This window comes from Orcinus orca, chromosome 5 (genome assembly GCF_937001465.1).
Source record: "Orcinus orca chromosome 5, mOrcOrc1.1, whole genome shotgun sequence".
Classification (NCBI taxonomy): Eukaryota; Metazoa; Chordata; class Mammalia; order Artiodactyla; family Delphinidae; genus Orcinus; species Orcinus orca.
The window spans coordinates 57494436-57510371 of NC_064563.1; the positions used below are offsets into that span (position 1 = coordinate 57494436).

The 15936-nt window shown below is 38.6% G+C and overlaps 1 protein-coding gene across 1 annotated transcript; it reads right to left on the reverse strand.

Annotated features, from left to right (window-relative positions):
* Positions 1-14483: 14483 nt before the first annotated feature.
* On the reverse strand, positions 14484-15256 carry LOC101280311 (NADH dehydrogenase [ubiquinone] 1 beta subcomplex subunit 11, mitochondrial-like). Its single transcript, XM_033429499.2, has one exon. The coding sequence runs from the start codon at positions 15074-15076 to the stop codon at positions 14612-14614; it is 465 nt and encodes a 154-aa protein (XP_033285390.1). The 5' UTR covers positions 15077-15256; the 3' UTR covers positions 14484-14611.
* Between the last annotated feature and the right edge of the window lie 680 nt (positions 15257-15936).

The window sequence follows — 15936 nt, forward strand, 5'->3', positions numbered from 1 at the left end:
TTCTTCTGCCTGCCCTCTGGTGGATGAGGCTCTCTTAGAGGCTTGTGTAGGTTTCCTGATTGGAGGGACTCATGGTGGGTAGAGCTGACTGTTTCTCTGGTGGGCAGAGCTCAGTAAAACTTTAATCCACTTGACTCTTGATGGGTAGGGCTGGGCTCCCTCCCTGTTGGTTGTTTGGCCTGAGGCACCCAACACTGGAGCCTACCTGGGCTCTTTGGTGGGGCTAATGGCGAACTCTGGGAGGGCTCACGCTAAGGAGTACTTCCCAGAACTTCTTCTGCCAGTGTCCTTGTCCTCAGAGTGAGCCACAGCCACCCACCACCTCTGCAGTAGACCCTCTAACACTAGCAGGTAGGTCTGTTTCAGTCTCCCTTGGGGTCACTGCTCCTTCCCCTGGGTGCCGATGTGCACACTACTTTGTGTGTGCCCTCCAAGAGTGGAGTCTCTGTTTCCTCCAGTCCTGTCAGAGTCCTGCAATCAAATCCCACTAGCCTTCAAAATCTGATTGTCTAGGAATTCCTCCTCCCATTGCCAGACCCCCAGGTTTAGAAGCCTGACATGGGGCTCAGAACCTTCATTCCAGTGGGTGGACTTCTGTGGTATAAGTGTTCTCTAGTTTGTGAGTCACCCACCCAGCAGTTATGGGATTTGATTTTATTGTGATTGCGCCGCCCCTACCGTCTCATTGCGGCTTCTCCTTTGTCTTTGGATGTGGGGTATCTTTTGTGGTGAGTTCCAGTGTCTTTCTGTTGATGATTGTTAAGCAGTTAGTTGTGATTCTGGTGTTCTTGCAAGAGGGAGTGAGAGCACATCCTTCTACTTTGCCATCTTGGTTCAGGGCCCTGGGGAAGTAAGTATTTTTTATCTTAATTTTTTTTACATACTCAAAATAATTAACTCAAGTACTTTTAATATCCTTTTTTTCCACCTTTTTCTAAGGTACATTTTATAATCAAATTCTTTCATTAAAAGATGATAAACTTCATAAATTTCTGTCTGGGCCTTGTCTGAGGCATCATTAGTTTAGAACTTATAGAGTCTGAATTCTTGAATTTCTTTTGTTGTTCAAATATCTGAGTGTCTGTTTTTGTCACTTTGATCATTCATTCATTATGCTTTTAAAATTAAATTTATTTTTCAAATCCAGCACTCTGTTGCCTGTCAGGGATATAGGTGAGAGGTAAAGCCCCTGACGTTTAGTGGAAAAGATACAAACATATACAAATAATTGAAAGATAAAAATATCAGAGTAAAACCAAGTTATAATAAGAATACCCTTACCTCTCTCTGAGGAAGTTGGATAAGGCTTTAAGACAGAGGTAACATCAGAGATGTGTATTGATATAAAATAAAAAATTTCTATTGAGTTCAGTATAAGGTTCTATCTAACACCCAGTGCAGTACTTACTAGGAACATGGTTGTTACTGAGTGAATAAAGAATGGGGAAGGTAGTATGCTGGCATAGAAAAGTATACAGGAACATGGTTTGTTGATGGTGTATGTATTGGGTGTTGCTAATATATAGGTCCATGAGATTTGGTGAGGGAATGGCCAGAAATGAACATAAAGAAGTAGCATGGAGCCTGATTACAAGGGTTTTGTATTTTTTTCACTAATATGGTCAGATTGTATCCTATACACAAACCAGGATCAGTAGAAATTTGGCAGTAGGAGAGTGATATATCTGATCTGTTATTTAGAGATGCTACAAGAGAAGAAACTGTTGGAGAGATTGTTGTGTTAAGAGTGTAAGAGAGGTCAAAGCTCTAGTAGAATTTTGGAGGAAGTTTTAAGAGAAGTAGGAAATTCCAGAGACATTTCTAGGATAAAACTGGCAACATGTCATGACTGACTAGGTTTAGAAAGTGATGGAGAAATAGGAAAAGATTATTCTCTCCATGCATACCCTCAAACTTTTATCTACACTCTTATTAAACCCACATGGATAGACTTTGGCTTAGATATGGGGGACACAGAGATAGTTTGGACCCAATATTTGCCCTTGTAAAACTCATCGCTTGGTGTTTCTCCCAGTGAGATTTTAGTTTTGATGATCATGATGTTAATTGATTCATGCTTTCCTGATGTATAGGATAAGACTAAGCTTTCCTAAAATATAGAAATTAATCAATGGGTTAAGTCAGCTTGCTTTCTTGAAATCTTCAATCTTTTGTCTTCAATATTTTGATGTCACTGTGCTGGTATGCTACTCTCTTTTTCTTCCTAAATGACTTAGAGGTTGAAAATATGTGTGCAGGACTTCTCAAGAATAGCATATTACTGCATTAGAGAGAAATAGAAAAGTATTACCCCCCAGATGTTTATTGTGGTTTGCTTTTGAATATTTGTAGATTGAAATTGAATAGAGAGGATGTTGATTAGCATGCAGATTTTTTTAGTTGTCTGTAATAGGAAACGAATTGGTGTTTTCCTTAAAGAATGAATTTAAGGAAATGTGGTTTGAAAAGTGTAGTGTTGTTAATCACACTGATCCAAGTAGTAGAAACTATTGATTGAGTAAAATAAGCAGTTTTGATTATTTAACTGCAGGCTTCATTCTGGGAAACCAGAATTAAATGGTGGTAATAATTGCAATACTTAATACATGAAAACTCTGACCTAACACTGGGTGTACTTTTACAAAGATTAACTCATTAAATTATGTGACTTAAATTCTGCATTCTGCCCCTCTGTCATCTGCCCACCCCACCCTTTTCATTATCCCACCTCCCCTGCTCCTAATACTATTCATCTAACCCACAGCTTCTTACTGTTAGAATCCCTGTGCTCTGCAAGTAGCTGTCTTACATGGAATACAATAAATTGGTACACCTCTAACTACCTTCTGTGGCATCCATGTGGTCTGCCAGAAACTCATATATCCGTGCCATGCCAAATGGTGGAAATATAGGTTGACCCACTGGTATGTCCTAGCTTAGATATACTATCTCTCTCCAGTACTCTTCTGAGACAGATCTTCTGGTTAGCTGCCCAAACAGACATCTAGCCAGGAAATGAAATACATGAATCCCTTTCTTAGGCACCCCATATAATCTCTCAGTAATATCTTCACATCCTACTCTTGGCTTTAGGGAGAGACTGTAGCCTCTCGTCGTGAACATTGATTCCTCACAAAGCAGAGAATTTAATGACAACCCTGTTCTTTTACAGATTCTACAGAGGAGATGAAGTGATGGCTAGTGGTAGCAAGGCCAGTTTTGCCTCCTTTTAGTAAGCTCATGTCTCATCCCCACTTTAGGTAGCTCATAGACCATTCCCTTTTAAGCATGGATTGCTTAGCACCTTTTACAATTCTGCATCAAAAGGAAAAATCTCACATAACATCCTGTTGCAGATACATCCTAATATACACACCTACACACAAAATGAATTCTGGACACCTTAGTTATCCTAATCACAAAAGTAATAGAAAAGTAAGCTTCTAAACAATGAGACAACACTTTCTCAGAGAGCCATGGCTTTTATGTTGTCCAAAAGAGGAAGGTTAAAACCTTAGAATTATATACAAATTTAGTTTAATGATGTTACAAATTTGGTTGTTTGGTTTTCACTTCAGATCTCCCAAATAGAAGAGCTAGGCTGCTGTATGCTTATATACTGAGAAATGACAACTGTCTAAAGGATTGGGCACATGTCCTCCTGCAGTCCCGTAGTGTCAGTGTTATGAGTATAGTGTGTTTCAGAAAATAGGATAGTGTATAAAAAATAAATTTTTAATGCCTTTATTGAGATAATTCATATATCTCAAATCTACCTATTTAAAATATACAGTTCAGTAGCTTTTATTATATTCAGAGTTATAATGTGCAACCATTACCACAATCAATTTTGGAACACTTTTGTGCTCACTTTGGCAGCACATATACTAAAATTGGAATTTTAGAACACTTTTCTCACCCCCAAAAATAATCCTATGCCGATTAGCAATCACCTTCCATCTCGTCATCTTCCCAGGCCCTGGCAACCACTAATCTACTTTCTGCCTCTGTGGATTCATGTATTCTGGACATTTCATAAAAATAGAATCATACAATGTGCCATCTTTTGTGGCTTGTTTCACTTAGCATATTGTTTTCAAGGTTCATGCATGTTGTAGCATGTATCAGTATCTCATTCATTTTTTATTACAGAAAAAAATTATAAATAAATTGTAAAGACTCTCTGTTGCAAGTTGGGTTCTCCACAAAGGAGCTTAGAGATGCAATTAGGCATGCAAAAGATTTACTGGTGAGTAACATCTGTGAAAGGAAAAGAGCAGAAGCAGGGTTGTATAGGGAGGCCATCAGATCGCAGTGCACTTCTCTCGCCAGGATCCCCCAGAGCAAAGCTTGCTCATTGGAGGAGTCTTCCTCTGGGAGGAAATGCTAGGCTCTGGTACTACTGCCTTGCTTGGTGATTGGCCAGGGGCTGTCCTGAGAAGAAGCTGGAAGCTGAGACAAACCATACTCCTTGCTGGTGGGCAGCAAGTCCTTTCTTAAAGAGCAGTCTGGTGTCACATCTTTATGACTAACATGGCTAAAATAAGCATCCATTAAAAACAAAACAAAACAAAACAGCCTCAGTTATCTGAATGTGCTCTCTGGGAATGCTGGATTAAAAATAAGCCTCCACTGCATATTCATTTGTTGTCTTTTCTTCCTTAGCAGTTGGAAAGTAGAGGCTCTCACTTTCTTCCTTGTTTTCAAGTGACCAAATTCTTTAAATTGAAGTATAGTTAATTTACAATGTCGTGTTAGTTTCAAGCGTACAGCAAAGTGATTCATATATACATATGTGTATACATTCTTTTTCAGATTCTTTTCCATTACAGGTTATTATAAGATATTAGATACAATTGCCTGTGCTATACAGTAGGTCCTTTTTGTTTACCTATTTTATACATAGTAGTGTATATATGTTAATCTCAAGCTCCTAATTTATCCCTCTCTCCTCCATCATCTTCTTCCTTTCTGAGTCAACTTTCTTCAAGTAAGAATCTTTGCAGACAGTGGGAGCTCAATAAATGCCATTGATTGACAGACCTGGACAAGCAAGACAAATATTTCTTACTTGGACCTAAAATCTTCTTTTTGGCACACAATAAAAGAGCCCCATAACTCTTGTCACTCTACACCAAGATGTTCTACAGTTTACAAAGTGCATGTGAAAATTGTTCTGAGACTGTTGGGTAGCCTCCCAAAGGGTGTGCAGCTAGGGTAATGATACGGGCAATAGAAACCATGATTCTATACCATGCTTACTGCTCCCAGCACACTGACAGATCTCATTGGCAGTGAATGCTCATGTTTAGGTTATAGGCTTTAAAGACTCACACCTTTGTTAACACTGCAGCTCCATAGCTCCAGAACTACTTCTTATTGAAATCTTCTTATGAATAACATTGAACCGTGTGCTCCATCCAGTCCCCAAGTGCCCAAAACCTTCCTGAATTCCACATACCTTGTTGTGAACTGGAAAACTAATCTGTACTCCCTCAGCCATGAAATTTGCCACTCAGAAAACTACATATTTGTAATTTGAAAACCTGCAATGATACATTGTAACTGAAAGATGATCTAATCTCTAGGCACATATTGCTTTTGGTTTTCGTTATTGAAGATGGAAGAGATTTCTCTCATTTCAATGATGGATCTCTATGTACTTCTTATGAATCATGGTGGCAGTGTGATAAAATTAAGACATTTCATTGATTCAGTTATGAAGGACTTCATTGCTCACCATGGGTGATAAAAACTGCATCACTGTTTACACATAATATACATATTTAAGAACATAATTCATTTCAGAGTGCACAGCACATTATGTGATCATAGAGAAAAGCTTTTTAAAAATTTTTCCTTAAATTCCTTTGGGGCAAAAAACAATAGAACAGCTTTGGAAAATAATAGAAAGCCATACAACATCAGGAATTAATTAACTAAAGTTTATTGCTTCATACACTTTAATTTCAATCACAGTACTAATGAGTAAAGTGATTATGTAATTTGTCAATTGTCATAATCTTTTCAAGGGACAGAATACTGCAGTCTCCTCCTTGTTAACTTGGACACCTGTCCGGAAACTACTGTCCCACCTCCTTGTAAAGAACCTCTCTCTATGAAATATAGATTAAATTAGCAGAATATTTTGACCAAAACATACATGTATTTCATTGTTTATTTTAGTAGGATTAAAAAATTATGATACAACCCTTTGCCACCAAGTGTTCTCCTTTCTCTGTTCTAACACAAGGACATGGTGGAAATTAATAAATAAAACTGGAACTCAAACAACTCAAGTGATTAAAGAGTTTGAAAATATTAAAAAAATACATTTACACTTAAAAGATTGTTAACTGTTAGACATAGAAAAGCAACAGTACATTTTTTGAAGATGATGAAAGTCAAATGCACCTAATACTATCCAATGTAGGCCTGAGAACACTATGTCTACTGTGAGAAAACAATAACATGGCTGATAAATTGCACTATTCTTTCTGTGTTGATGAGAGATTTGATTTCCTGAAGGATTGAAAGTTAAAGGAATGAAAAAATACAGCAAAGGATATCTCTACTCTTAACCTGTTCTGTTTAATGTGGAGCTTGGTCCATCTGCTGTTTCTACAATTTGACCCTCTCCCTTCCACATATGTCTGCATAGGCACACTATTCTCTGTCTTCCCTTCATGCTTCAACAGGCTTCATCTTCAGTTCTCTTGTGAAAAGTTGACAAGCGGACTTTAAGGAAAATCAAGGTGGTCTTTTGAATGCCAGAAAATGGTCTAAAAAAATGCACATAGACTTCAGTATTATTAGGAATGAATATACGTTTCTTCTAGAGATGGTATGGTACTGGTATTCCAGGGTTATGCCAATCACACAGATTTTCAACCTGTATTGAGTGAATATTTACTATCTGCATATTGGTACTGTTCTGGGCATTAATACTGTTTGCCAAGTAGAGAGACATTCCATAATCTAGGTGTTCAGAGGAAAATTGAACCCTGTTCTCAATGCCATGGTCTAAGTGTTAAGTTTTCCAAGGGGGGGTCTGGAAATTATCTTTGATGATTAAAGGGGATATTCGGCATGGTCAAGATAAAACTCTTCATCATATGATCTGTCATTTTTGCTGTTTTTAGTTTTTTTTTTAAAAAAAACTGGAGTTTTTTATTTATTGGAGTATAATTATTCCAATGGAGTATAATTACTTTACAATGGTGTGTTAGTTTCTGCTGTATAACAAAGTGAATCAGCTATACATAAACATATATCCCCATATATCCTCCCTCTTGCGTCTCCCTCCCACCCTCCCTACCCCAACCCTCTAGGTGGACACAAAGAACCGAGCTGATCTCCCTGTGCTATGTGGCTGCTTCCCACTAGCTATCTATTTTACATTTGGTAGTGTATATATGTCCATGCCACTCTCTCACTTCATCCCAGCTTACCCTTCCCCCTCCCCGTGTCCTTAAGTCCATTCTCTACGTCTGCATCTTTATTCCTGTCCTGCCCCTAGGTTCTTCAGAACCATTTTTTTTAAAGATTCCATATATATGTGTTAGCATACAGTATTTGTTTTTCTCTTTCTGACTTACTTCCCTCTGTATGACAGACTCTAGGTCCATCCACCTCACTACAAATAACTCAGTTTCGTTTCTTTTTATGGCTGAGTAATATTCCATTGTATATATGTGCCACATCTTCTTTATCCATTTATCTGTCGACGGACACTTAGGTTGCTTCCATGTCCTGGCTATTGTAAATAGACCTGCAATGAACACTGTGGTACATGACTCTTTTTGAATTCTGGTTTTCTCAGGGTATATGCCCAGTAGTGGGATTGCTGGGTCATATGGTAATTCTATTCTATTTGTAGTTTTTTAAGGAACCTCCATACTGTTCTCCATAGTGGCTGTATCAATTTACATTCCCACCAACAGTGCAAGAGGGTTCCCTTTTCTCCACACCCTGTCCAGCATTTATTGTTTCTAGATTTTTTGATGATGGCCATTCTGACTGGTGTAAGGTGATACCTCATTGTAGTTCTGATTTGCATTTCTCTAATGATTAGTGATATTGAGCATCCTTTCATGTGTTTGTTGACAATCTGTATATCTTCTTTGGAGAAATGTCTATTTAGGTCTTTTGCCCATTTTTGGATTGGGTTGTTTGTTTTTTTGATATTGAGCTGCATGAGCTGCTTGTATATTTTGGGGATTAATCCTTTGTCAGTTGCTTCATTTGCAAATATTTTCTCCCATTTTGAAGGTTGTCTTTTCATCTTGTTTATGGTTTCCTTTGCTGTGCAAAAGCTTTTAAGTTTCATTAGGTCCCATTTGTTTATTTTTGTTCTTATTTCCATTTCTCTAGGAGGTGGGTCAAAAAGGATCTTGCTGTGATGTATGTCATAGTGTGTTCTACCTCTATTTTCCTCTAAGAGTTTTATATTGTCTGACCCTACATTTAGGTGTTTAATCCATTTTGAGTTTATTTTTGTGTATGGTGTTAGGGAGTGTTCTAGTTTCATGCTTTTACATGTAGCTGTCCAGTTCATATGATCTGTATTAAAGCATGTCTTCTATGTGTATAGAAGCAGGCAGAACCCTAGAGTAATTATTATGAGTTAAAATGACAGAGAGCCACATTTGAACTAAGTATGAGGAAGAACTAGTTCAACGTTACAGCAGTTCAACTTTAATATAAAGTATTTTTATTCATTCAACAGGTATTTACTGGCGCTACTGTGCACCTCTTCTGTATACGTATATTTAATAAAGAAAGTGTGCACTTCCCATTCTTGGAAGCTGAAGGAGGTTGACAAGCCAAGCAAAGCAAGATAAGCATTTGCTGGAGGTGTGGAGAATGGCTTCCTGCACTGTTTAGGCAATTGGACCAGATATCCCCTGTATTCCCTCATAGGGCTGAGTTTCAGTGACACCATATTATATGGGCAGTAGTTAGAAAGACAGTATGTGGTAAGTGCTGTAAGAGAGGTATAAAAATAAGTTCTAGGGGCTTCCCTTGTGGCGCAGTGGTTGGGAGTCCTGCCGATGCAGGGGACGCGGGTTCGTGGCCCAGTCCGGGAGGATCCCACATGCTGCGGAGCAGCTGGGCCCGTGAGCCATGGCCGCTGGGCCTGCACGTCAGGATCCTGTGCTCCACAGCGGGAGAAGCCACAGCAGTGAGAGGCCTGCGTACCGCAAAAAAAAAAAAAAAAAAAAAAAGTAAAAAAAGTTCTACAGCATTTAGTGGAGAAAAAATAATATTAGAAGTAATATAAAAATAATATTAGAAGGCTGTATAGTGATAAAAAAGGAGATTTGAAGGGAACCTTTAAGGATTGATAAGACTTAGTGTAAGAGGAAATATAGGGTCTAGGAAGGGGGAACAAAATGGGTGAAGAGTTGAAGAGACAAGTGCTTGATGTGCTCAGGAGGGATAGTGTTAAGCATCGTGGCCATAATCATGATTTTTATGGAGGAATAACAGGGACTTAGGCTAGAGAAATAGGCAGAGAGGGAATGCTTCTCCTCTCCTTTATGGACAGAAGGGCAAAATACCCCATGTGTACATTGGTTACTTAATACGAAACTTTTGTGCCCCAGGAGACAGGTCAGGGTCACTATTTCCTTTTACTAAACGAAATTAAGACTTTATTAAGACTTTAGATATACTTGAGTCTTTTCTCCTTGTAGGGAAGTGTGAGAATAGATATCTATTGCTTTTGACTGTCAGCTGCTGCTGTTGGTTCACTACTGAGATAACAGTTTACTCTTATTCAAGCTGTTAAAGTACTAGATCACAGAGTTTAAGTAACAAATAGATGATCCAGAGAATGACATTGCTTCTCACTGACTACAGGGTTACACTTCAGTCAAGGGTCTTCTCCAAGTGAGAAACAGTTCAAATATTTGGAGGATAGAGAAGAAACGAATTCAAAAGTAGTGTGTGTATGTGTGTATGTGGGTTTAATAGACTAGTTCTCTTACTTTTCAGTGGAACTTTTACTATTACACTGGCTTTGACACAGTTGCCTAATGTGCAAAAATAATTCCAATATTTGCATTGACACAAATGACACAAGAGGATGAAACATTTTACAGAAATCTCTGTGCTTATGTATATTTATATATGTGTTAAATGCATGTGTTGTAATTTGTGTGAACTACTCACCCAGTTGAGCAATAATGACTAAATTAGGCAATGAAATGAATGCATTCTACCATATTTAACGTGAAGGTGCTTGATGTCTCTTGGCTGGTTTTCCTCTATTTCTTAATTACGTCCATGTGTTTTCATGTAAAGATGAGCTGAACATACAGATGTCCAAAAACTTCTGTAATGCCATCTAATGGAGTCAACATTGTCTTCCATACATTTTAAAAAATAATTTGCATCATTTTAAACATTTATGCCTTTTGAAACTGCCATGTTTAACTGTAGAATGGAAAATATAGTTTTTGTGACTTCTCACTTGAGGATCTCAGCTGGGTGGAATTATTTACTAGAGCTTATCGAATGACTATAGCCTTTGTTTCCTTTCTTGGCTTGTCCCCTTCAGTCTTCTGTGAATTTCTGTTACAAGTGTTTACCTGATGACAGTGAGAATTACATCTTGGCATGAAGAGCCCAATGGATGCTGTCCCAGAGTTGAGGGGTATTGCACTCTGTAACTGCAGAATTATGGCTAAATCTTAGCCAGTCCTGAGCCTTTGCAGAACTTCATCACTGGGATCAGAATTCTTTATATTTTGTGCAGTCAGATAGTGTGAATTTTGTAGCCCTGGCAAACTGCCAATCTCTAAGCCAAATTCAGCCCACAGAGTTTTCATATATTTTTTTAATACCTCAGTGGGTGCTGAGTGCTACAATTCTCATGTTTGTTTCTTAAGCTGCCCTATCTGGGTACATCAACATTATCTGTTTGGCCCTGAAATCCTGAGTGCTTGAGTCTCCTGCAGTGCTAGAGGGTGTGTTGGAGAAGGCTGCGGCAACAACAGGTTATAAATCCTACCTACAAAATTCTTATATCAGAAATTTCAGAGGGCTTTCAGGGTATCCATCGTTTAAAAAGTACTCCCTGGCTATGCTATAGTTCAGGCAGGGTTGAGAACCATTGTGATAAGAGGAACCATTTGCCTCATTAGATTCACTAACTAGAAAATATACACTAACTCAAAGCTTAGACTGTTGCTCTAGTTCTCAAAGGAAAAAAAACCCCAAACTCTCAATAAATAAACAAACAAAACCACAAAACCTGTATTGAGTGATTACTACGTGCTAAGCATGTCATGTATGTTATGCTATCCAGTCTCCACACTAATGGAACATTTTCTGGTTCTCATCTTCTCAGTTTCCTGACCTTGATCTCTATGTCATGTCCCTCTCTTACTCTTTGCATATACTAAGGCCCTCACTCTACCTCTTTACCCTGGTGTATTTGCTTCATAAGAATTTATTTTTCAACTGAAATTATTTTATTTGTTCATTTTTTTGTTGTCTTGCTCCTGTTTTGGAATGTAAGCTCCATGAGGACAGGTCTTTGTTTTGTTCATTTCGATATTCCATGGACCTAGAATCATGGCTGCTCCATTATCAGAACTGAGTAGATATTTGTTAAATTAATAAATGTCTGCTCATTTATCATTCTTCTTGACTTCCTATTGCATCTTCTCTGTTTCCTTTCCTTTTGATTAGAAAATTCTAAGACTTATTTGAGGTCAATTTTTTTAGTATCTTTGAAGAAAAAACACTGTACAACATTTTTATATTTCCAAAATAGTATCTCAGTATTGCTGTAGTTACAATCACCCAACCAGGATCATCTTGTTATATAGGGGTGCTTTTAAGAAGGAACAAATGCAGGATAAAATTTATTCTTTATTTTTAATCTTTCAATCATACTCATTTAATTGTAGTTTTACATACCTCACAAAGGTATCGTGATAATTAATGTCTGTTTAGTCATTTCAAAATAATAAGGCACCCTGAACCCCTAAGGCAAAAAGAGTTCTATGAATGTACATAATTAGTATTATAGTTTTCTCATTTGTAGAACACAGAGAGAAAATACCTATTCACAGTCACAAGGGTATTATTGAGATTAATTAATTAATGTTTATAAAGCAGCCAGAATGTGGGGAAAAATACATTTTCTTTGCTATTTAAAGTGCATTTCAAAGGTAAAGAGGCAAATTATGTTTGCAGTTTAGAGTTATTTACTTATTTATCTTGAATGTTCAGATAAATTGCAGTTTTTACACTTGTTCTCCTGAATCACGTACCAGGTCCTAATACCCTTTTCACTTCTTCTGTACTTGAGCAGACCCTATAGCCCTTTGTTTTTTCAAAGTGGAAGTAACTGCTCAATGCATAACATATTATTTCTTCTTTTCAAACGTAGCTTATTCTGAAAAACATACAGGTTATCTTAGTCCTGTTTTATTTTTTCTTTGTCAACATGGTATGCTTTATTTTGTCCTTTGAATATGATTTTATGTAAAGCTATTGAATTTGACATTTCTTTATCTAGGCAGATGTGGGTGTGATGCTACAGTTTTGGTTCTTTACCATGAGTATGACACTTGACTTCAGATTGCTGCCTTTCGATTGAGTGGTTATTAAGATGTAGGCTCTGAGAGAATGAGACACAGACTATAGTTATGTTGCTTTCCTGCCATATTTATTTATTTTGTTTTATGCTCTTTGAAGTCTTTGAAATTGAAACTAAACGTTCATGATTTTTTTAATGGGTTCCAAATGTGAATTTTGGCTCTAAACTTTGTCAATGTACTCTACTTCCCTATTCAAATTTGCCTCTTCATTACCTCCTTATCGCTGTGTTTTCAGTAGATTACAGCAGGCTCTTCTCAGTTGATATTGACCCTTTTGTCCTAATTTAGTGCATCTTCCACAGCCAGTGACTGTGTAAAGGCACAGGGATTACATGATTAGCTGTGGTATCTTTATACCAATATCTAGTTAGTTAACTGGTACCAAAAGGCCAGGGCACAGCCAGGAGCTCTAGTTAAATAAGCATCAAGCTGCCATCTGATTATTTTTGCATGATCCCTTCCTTGGCAAAAAGCTTTACAGAAAAAAGTAAAATTATGCTTGTTATTCTTGTGCAGAGAGGATGATTAATCTGTTTTGTATTTCCCTCCCAGACCCCCAGTTGTCCCTTCCTCTATGACAAGGAGCCCTGAGATTTTTTGGGTTTTCCGTTTAGGTTCCATTTGGGTTTTCCTATTAACAAATAGGAAACCATTTGCTAATAATGGAGAAGAAATTTAGGGAAAGATAATACAACTTGATGTGGAAAGATCAGGTATAAAACTGAATTGTAAAGTTATATAAAAGGCGTAGGTTCATGGTGTATCGAAGAAACACAAGGTTTGTCTGAAAGTTTAGTTAAGGTTATGCCCTTCTATAGTAATAAAGATTAAGGGAACATCACTCAGCTTCCCTCCTTCTACCCTCAATATACAAAAATTAAATTTGCTTCTTCTCTAGTGCCTTATCAAATAAATATAGATATTCTGATACGAAGTTAGAACATCTGGCTAATCTCATCATTGTGATTATTACATGATGTATAAAACATAGTTCTGTAAATCAGCAGAAAATAAAGTTCACTAACTGGTTAACTAATGGGTTAATATAATATATTTGGTTTATATTCTTGTAAGGACCCATGAAGAGATGAGATGACATCTTTGGGGGTTAGAGTTGGATTTGAATTCTTAGAGATGATGAAATTTTTAGGTTTTCTTTTCCTCCCTCCAAACTGACAAAATATTTCACAAGTTAAGGAAAACATTGCAAGTGTAATGAAAACACAATGCGCAAAACTGCCTAAATGCATCTCGTTTATTTACATTTCTAGATTTTGCAAAGCTAAATTATTGGATTTCTTCATTGTTTTGACAGAGTCATGCTGAAAAGTAACTTAATACTTCTTGTAAGGTGCTTTTAGCTAGAGCCGGAACTACAAAGACTACTGGGTTAGAAATAGGCTTCATTCAACACAGGGTTTGCCAGGAATGTGCTTTGCTCTCTTGACCTCAAGACTGATTAAAGATTAATTTGTTATCTTTAACTTTTAAAATAGTTTAACAGAAGATGGAAATGTATCACTATATACCCTTAGATAAATCTTTACATTTTTACAAATAGATAAATTGTTGTATAACTATTGTCTTGTTCTATGGCATGTACAGTTGTTTGCTTGGCTAGTTGGGGTGTTATGAACTTATTTATATTCAGTAAAATAATATCACCCTCTTCCATAATGAAAGGTACTCTGCCTTGACTTGCTATTGACTTTTTTAAAAATGTAAGATAGAAAATATGTGTACATAACAATATACAACTTTGATGATGCTGTCAGAGATGTATGTGCCTAAAAAACTCCAATCACACTATGTGAAGATGAGTATTTGAAGTATAACCCAGCTTTTGGTTGAAGACCCTATGTCTGCTTTTACTCTTTTTTTTTTTTTTTTTTTTCACAGTTTCAGTCCCTTTAATTAGGTGCTCTGAAGAGAGGGCAGAATGGCAGACAAGGGGTGGAGAAGGTGGTGCTTCTTAAGCCCCTTTCAGTAACCGGTCAGTCCTCATCCTCTGGCAGCTGGATCTTGCTGGGGTCGAAGCAGTTGGAGTCCATGATGGGGAGGCCATTGGCCTCTCGGTATTTTACAAGCCTCTCAGCTTCCCGGCGGGCCCACTCCTGCACCCTGTAGTCAGGCAGATAAGCCACAAAGGTGCTGCCAAGGACCAAGATGATGGAGAAGCCAAAGAAGAAGACGACTCGCATGTTCCAGAGGTCCACAGCAGGGTCCCTGTCATAACCGTGGGAGTCTGGGTTCTTCTCGTAGAGGTTTTCGTCCTCGGGATCTGGGTCCTCCTGCCAGCGTAAAGTCGGTTCCGGCGGCCGCTTTCCCGCCACAGCGGACGGGGCGATCACAGCCCTGGAGGAGCTGGATTCCCAGCGAACACGGGCAGCCGGGAGCCCTCGCCTCGCCGCCACCGCCAAAAGGCGGCGGCCGCACAAACCTAACATCCCGGCCACCATGACAGATCGTTCTGCAGTTTATCGGGGGCGGGGACGGAAATGTGACTGCGCAGCTGCAGCTGGTCCGAGCGCGAGAATTGTCGCTCCGCCCCTACCGCAATAGGTCCCGAGTCGAGATTTTGTTTTCAAAAGGGCGAGGCGTCCTCTTTCCCTCCATCTGTCACGGCCTCACGGAAGCAACCATCTTCTTATCCTCTCGATCAGGCTATGGAATTTCTGACCGAAAGGGTGTGGAATTTCCTTGAAAATAAAGCGGTAGCAGTCGTGTGAATTCCGTTCCCAACCAATCGCACGGAGAGCTCCCTTGCCCTCTGGCGAGAAGGGCGGAGCTTCCGTTGCTCTTTCATCTTAGAAGGAAGCCAACCTTTTTTTTTTTTTTTTTTTTTTTTTGCGGTACGCGGGCCTCTCAGTGTTGTGGCCTACTCCCGTTGCGGAGCACAGGCTCGGGACGCGCAGGCTCAGCGGCCATGGCTCACGGGCCCAGCCGCTCCGCAGCATGTGGCATCTTCCCGGACTGGGGCACGAACCCTTGTCCCCTGCATCGGCAGGCGGACTCCCAACCACTGCACCACCAGGGAAGCTGCTTTTACTCTTTGTGTCGCAAACCATATTTACTGAAATAGAGTTGCCCCATGATTTGATTAACATAGATCATGTACTACAATAGCTAGCACAGTGCTGGATGGAATGAAATCTTTTGTTGAATAAATGGGTTAAAGACATAATAGTCAATTTAGAAGGCATATTGAAAGTTTGTCATGAGGGGAAAAAAGCATCAAAATTGAAGTCACTGAGCAATTTTAGCAAATGTTGAAGGGTTCAGGGTACTGAAGTTCTCATCGCAGGTTTCACTGAGTTCT

Coding starts and splice junctions, on each gene's coding strand:
- LOC101280311 (XM_033429499.2), bottom strand. CDS start 15,076: ATGGTGGCCGGGATGTTAGGTTTGTGCGGCCGCCGCCTTTTGGCGGTG.